This window comes from Phaseolus vulgaris, chromosome 11, assembly GCF_051622355.1.
Source record: "Phaseolus vulgaris cultivar YP4 chromosome 11, ASM5162235v1, whole genome shotgun sequence".
Lineage (NCBI taxonomy): Eukaryota > Viridiplantae > Streptophyta > Magnoliopsida > Fabales > Fabaceae > Phaseolus > Phaseolus vulgaris.
In genome coordinates this window covers 4,051,738-4,057,737 of record NC_143508.1, presented here as the reverse complement: position 1 = coordinate 4,057,737, position 6,000 = coordinate 4,051,738, and the positions used below count along the sequence as shown (strand labels likewise).

The 6,000-nt window shown below is 34.2% G+C and overlaps 1 protein-coding gene across 1 annotated transcript; it reads left to right on the top strand.

Annotated features, from left to right (window-relative positions):
* Positions 1 to 3,193: 3,193 nt before the first annotated feature.
* Positions 3,194 to 5,955, top strand: CIB1 (cryptochrome-interacting basic-helix-loop-helix 1). The gene is made up of 7 exons (XM_068633845.1): positions 3,194 to 3,740; positions 3,842 to 4,090; positions 4,182 to 4,316; positions 4,683 to 4,742; positions 4,969 to 5,199; positions 5,289 to 5,391; positions 5,787 to 5,955. The coding sequence occupies exons 1-7, from the start codon at positions 3,384 to 3,386 to the stop codon at positions 5,822 to 5,824; spliced, it is 1,173 nt and encodes a 390-aa protein (XP_068489946.1). The 5' UTR covers positions 3,194 to 3,383; the 3' UTR covers positions 5,825 to 5,955.
* The last annotated feature ends 45 nt before the right edge of the window (positions 5,956 to 6,000 follow it).

The following is a 6,000-nucleotide window of genomic DNA, read 5'->3' as shown; positions in this document are numbered from 1 at the left end:
ATAATTTTTTTTTATGATAAAAAATCAATCATCACATTTAAGGTATTATCGGTTTTAAAAGTGAGTACTCCATTATAATTTATTCTTAAAAAGTGTTAATTGATAGGATTGGAGTAAGAAATACAGTACAAGAAAATAATGAAATAGAAACCAATTTTTAGATACCAAAATAATTAGTTGCAATAGTAACTAAATTGAAAACCATTTTAGAAACTAAAAAAAAATTGGTTTCTAAATTAGTTTCTATTATTGTTAAATAGTTTCTAAATTAGTACCTACTTAACAACCAAGGTTTTAGAGACCAAAATTCTTTTTAGTTTCTAAAATGGTCTCTAATTTAGTTACTATTGCAACTAATTATTTTGGTTTCTAAAAATTGATTTCTATTTCATGATTTTCTTGTAGTGATAGTATATAAACTACTATTGATCTCGACTTTTAAATAATGTGATACTATCGTATATATTCATAGGATCGAAAGAATACTTAATTTATTTAAGATTATAGAAAGACTCTTATCATATTAACATCATATCCAATTGTATCAAATCCTACTTATGACATTACAGATCTTCTCAATCTGAAATGTAGAGCTTTAAAAGTTCATTCAGATCCAAATTATGACACCATAATAATAAAATAAATTAATAAGGAGGAGGGACCAGGAGAAAGAACTATGATTCCCTATACATCGGATCTGCTGCTCTCTTTGAATGCTTCCTCATATGCCATCTCCCTTCCCCAATTATTATCTTCAACACATATCAGTTGGATAAGATAAGAACCCTTTCCAATTATTTTTCCAATTTATTAGCAGGTGCCAGCAGGGACATTTTATGAATGCTAAATTAGTCAAAATATAGTGATATTTATAGATTCACAGCAGAAAAAGAAATGAGTACAAAAGCAACTGAATGCTCCTCGATCTTTCCTGGTATTATTACTTTGTTGCATGAAACACAAGTTAAGGCAGTGATATTTTCATCATTTGCACAACACAGTTGGTGACACAGAATTCCAATGAACTGTGACAAAACAAAAACAGTTTAAACTATGTGCTTGTCATAATATCTGTTTATTGTAAGACTATTTAAAGGATGGTAGAAGGAACAGTGAAATAAAATAGATTCTCTATTCACAAATTAGTATCAGAGTTATGAGTAAAACCAATAATCTGTTACTATCTGAGTTAGTTAACAATAACAAGAGTAGAGGGTATTGTTTATAGATAGTGTAAGGTAGAAGATGGTTGATGATAAATGCAGTGTATGGGGAGAGTTAGTCAAAGAGAATATAGGATGGAAAGCAGTTGAGGAACTAAAAAGCAAGAGTGACTAGAAAAACAAAGAGAAGAGGGGACAGAGTTTTGTGTTGATGTGTACCACAAAAAAAGTGATATGATAGAGGAAATGAGATTGAGAAAGGAGGACCCATTTGCCTTTAGCTGTGGTATTGGGTAATTTTGAAGTGTATGTATCCAACTGCTACATAGGAAGAGGGGACCTAGAGAGAGAGAGAGTGAAGAGGGTGGAAGATAGAGTTGAAAGAGACATGAACCAAAAATAAAGTTAGAGAGATTTGAAGAGAGGCCCCATTTGGTGATAATGGAAGTTGCCTTCATCCTCTCTGGACTTGTTCCTACCAATCTCAAATTATATTTCCTCACCTTTACCTTCCGCTATTGCTTCAAGCTTCAAATCGCACCATAAATTTCCAACCAAACCATCATTTCCTGCTTCCAAATCACACTCTTGCTAACCCTTCTCCTCATCATACTTCATATCTTTTACCAACAATTCACCTATCATTAACATTATACCACAATCCGTCATCTCCTGCTTAATTTGACTCATTACAATAACTAAACACCCATCACAGCTCACTAAAACAAAAAAATCTCCCATGTTTAGCAGCTAATTATGAGGTCAATTATGCAGACACACTATTCTTCTTCACCCATCAATCCCTTTCCTTAAAGTGGAACCTCAAATATTTTTAGATTATATATGTTTTCTTTATCAAACATAAGTAACCGGTTGGAATAGACCTGTATCCATAATTCAACATCGGTATATGCTGGAACTTTCCCATCTGTTGCAAATTTTTTATTCTAGGTGCATTCTTATCCAATTTAACTAAGATGAAAACACATAATTGTGTTTATTCATTTTAATTGTATGTTTGAGGCGAGATGCAAATGAAATATATTGATTGGTGGACTGTGGGCATATCAATACATTCTTTGACAATATATACAAACACTGCAAGTACTTTTTTGTTTGAGGAATAAGAGATTAGAAAGAAATTGTATAATTGTGTTAATTACAAAGTTGATTAGTTGAAAGAAGAAAGGGATTGCTACATCTAGAAGAGGACGAGGAGAAGACTTTGATCCTTTTTAGAAGAGAATCTTAAGCTGATGCTGCAAAACTTCCTCCACTCTTCTCACTTAGCAGGAAAAAAACTAAAAGAGAGTGAAAACAAATAAGTAAAACAAAATGGAAAGATTTTTTAGTTGGAGTAAAGCAGAGTGAATGAAAAACTTGAATCATGTGCTTGATTAAGAAAAACTATACAGTAATGATTATTTGATCGGACATGTGTGGTTGCATAATTCATTATGATACGGTGATAATCCACTATGCATCATATTTGACTATATAATTAATTATGTAAGCACTTTTAACTTGTTTCTAGTTACTCAAACACTATTCATAATAGGTTTTCTATATTAAAAAAAAGGGTAATTTACACATAAGACACACCAAATTCATCCCTTTTTATCTCATTACATAAGCTTTTTCTCCATACAAACACAGGCTTATTGTTTGTTTACATTTTTTATAAAAATAAAATCCAACTTTTTTTGGAAAGACTATAATTAAAATTCATAAACTAGGTTTAACCAAAACTGGATTGAGTTAGAGTCTTAATTCCATTAAACAAATTAATCGCAGCTTTGTTTTAAGGTGCCAGTGCGAAACACTGCCGTTTGGAAGAGTTGGACACGCCCACGTGGCGGTCATATCAGTGGGCCCCAAGGCACAGCCTCGGTTATGGTTACATCAATACACCTTATGTCCCACTCTCTCTATCTTAATTATTCCGGCCATATTTTTTTATTTCCTTTTATTAATTATACTAATAATTAAAAAAAGGAAATAAAAAAAGAAATGAATTTCCCTCCCTTTATATCTTACCCACTCTATCTCTGCACATCCTTAACAGTGTTCCAGTGTTTCTCCCACACTGTGTTCTCAACTTCCCCGTGACCCTACGTGGTTTTTTCTTTTTGTTTTCCACACACACCGCGTGGCGCGTACTTTCGGCAACGTAGCGGTGCCTAATCCTTAGGAATAACGAATAACCATAACAACCTCAACATGTTGCATTGTCTGAACGGTTCGGGGAATCTAGGAGCCAGTTGTTCGGACATGACAGTTTTGGAAAGACAAAGGGAAGCAACCATCAAGTGGCAACACCACCATCACGACAATCACCACCCTTACTTTTCCGCAACGGAGTTTCACGTTAACCTCGTTTTCTCTTCTTCTCCCAACAATCTTCCTCAGAGTCAGGGCTCGCTCATGGCGCGTGACGATTCCGCGCTTGCTCAGGTCTTGGCTCATTCTCTCAAACCCGACCCGGCTCTCTGCCCCGAACTCGACTCTGGATTCGGATCTTCTTCCGTTATTTTACCCAAGGAAAGCAACAAGAAGAGGAAGGCGCAGAACTTCAAGGTACTTGCGAATGCTGATAGAGGTTATGATTCGGTGTGGTGTGGACTATGGTAAGGCAATCGTGACGTTTCGTTTTTTTTTTTTTTTCTGATTTTGTTTAGATTGCTGCGGAGAGTGATAACAAGGACAAGAGAGTGAAAGTGAGTGGCGAGGAAGGAGAATCCAGAGTGACGCACCAGAGCAGCAACAGAAATGGCAAATCCAACGCAGTTAAGAACAACAGAGAAACCTCTGCGGATTCTTCCAAGGATGATTCGAAAGCGTCCGAGGTTCAGAACCAGAAGCGCGAGTACATTCATGTCCGAGCGCGTCGTGGTCAAGCCACTGATAGTCATAGCTTAGCTGAAAGAGTGAGTGAAAAAAAAACTAGCATATTAAACGATGCGTTTTGATTCTAGTTGTGTTTGTTTAATGCTGAGAGTTTTGTTCTGTTTGGTGCAGGTTAGAAGGGAGAAAATTAGTGAGAGAATGAAGTATTTGCAAGATTTGGTTCCGGGTTGCAACAAAATTGCCGGCAAAGCTGGAATGCTTGATGAAATCATTAACTATGTTCAGTCTCTTCAACGACAAGTTGAGGTTAGAGTTTGTTGGTCCAACCTTTGACATTGGTCCCTGTGAAATTAATTAGGCTCTACACGTTTCATAATAATCTATCTTAGTATGAGATTTAAATTTAGCAGTAAAATGTTCAGCTATTTTATCAAACATTGTTATTGTAAAAAATATTAAGTAAAAATTAAAATTAAAATATGTTGACGAACAAATAAATGAATCATTTCAACCCTTTAAATATTATTGATATTAAGTAAGTCGATTTGAATTTGATCCATATTTAAAAAACAAAAGATTTTTTTTTTATACAATCCAACCATTAACTGATAGTGGAATGTGTTGAATTTTATAGCGCGTGACTTATTTGACAATGTTTATAACTCCATGCAGTTCTTGTCAATGAAATTAGCGGCTGTAAATCCAAGCATTGACGAACTATTTGCCAGAGAGGTATATAACTCAACATTTTTCTCCTTTTCTATCAGTTGGATTCAACACACAGCTTCTTGACATGTTTTGATATACTCAAAATTACAAATAATCACAAAACACTACAGATACTAATGGTGTGGGAGACTTTATTTTAAAACCTAGGATTATGTTAAAAACATAAGAATTTAGAACTTGCATAAGAAATTATGTTGATGACATAACTGTTTATGTTTGATTGCCACAGGTGTTTCCTTCTTTATCTCAAGGTTTACCCAACATTGGGATGGCATCAGATATGAGAATGTGCAACAACCCTTCGTATCTTCAGTTGAATCCAACACAACCACATGGATCATGTTGTGGTGGATTAATAAATAACGTGGGGATAAGCCCTCCCAATATGGGACTTCGAAGGAACATTAGTACTACACATGTACCTTTGTCCGAAGCGTTTCTTGACTCCTCCTGTTTCACCGTATGTTTCCCTTTTGTGTATGCAATTTGTAATGTTCTTCTTGTTCTAATCATTACTCTTCTAATGTCTAATAACTACGTGCACTGCAGCAAATTCTACCCTCTTCAAATTGGGAAGGTGATTTTCAAAGCCTTTACAATGTTGCTTTTGATCAAGGGCGAGCAACATCCTTTCCTTCTCAACCATTTACAGGTACCTACAAATTTATCACTTGTATCTATTTATATATTATGAAATATTTTAATTTTTAGTTATATAAAATCTTTAATAAAAAATATTGATAAGTTTTTTTAATTAAAATGATTTTTTTTAATCATTTAGCCATCAAGCCAGTTGTCACTTTTATTTGCTTCTTACATCACTTTCCCACCACTTTCATATACCTAAAAAGTGGTGGCAAAGGTGTTTGCAGCTTGCTCAATAACATTAAAAAGATCAATGCTAATTGCCATGTATATAACAAGTTGTTTTGATACAAGACAAAAAAAAAATTTAGTTATGAGATTGCAAGTGAATTATGTTTGGTGAAGTTAATTGTTTTTTTGAGATTCATGATTGATTGTAAATATGGTTTTATACATGTGCAGGTGCAGTTGAAAGTAGCAATCCGAAGATGGAGATGTAAACCAGATCATCCATTTTGATTTGTTGGAATTGCTCTCTCCAAAAGGGTTTATGGAGATTTTTTTTAAGTACATAACATATATTTGTTGTATACTACTTGGTAGAATAAATAATAAGATCATATTAATGTCACATGTGTGACTGGCTACCTAATCCATTATACATTAGGGTTGATGG

Excerpts from the sequence above, each read along its gene's own strand:
- CIB1 (XM_068633845.1), top strand. The coding sequence starts at position 3,384 with ATGTTGCATTGTCTGAACGGTTCGGGGAATCTAGGAGCCAGTTGTTCG. Across the intron at positions 4,091-4,181 it reads GTCATAGCTTAGCTGAAAGA|GTTAGAAGGGAGAAAATTAG; the intron begins GTGAGTGAAAAA and ends TGTTTGGTGCAG. Across the intron at positions 5,200-5,288 it reads TTGACTCCTCCTGTTTCACC|CAAATTCTACCCTCTTCAAA; the intron begins GTATGTTTCCCT and ends CGTGCACTGCAG.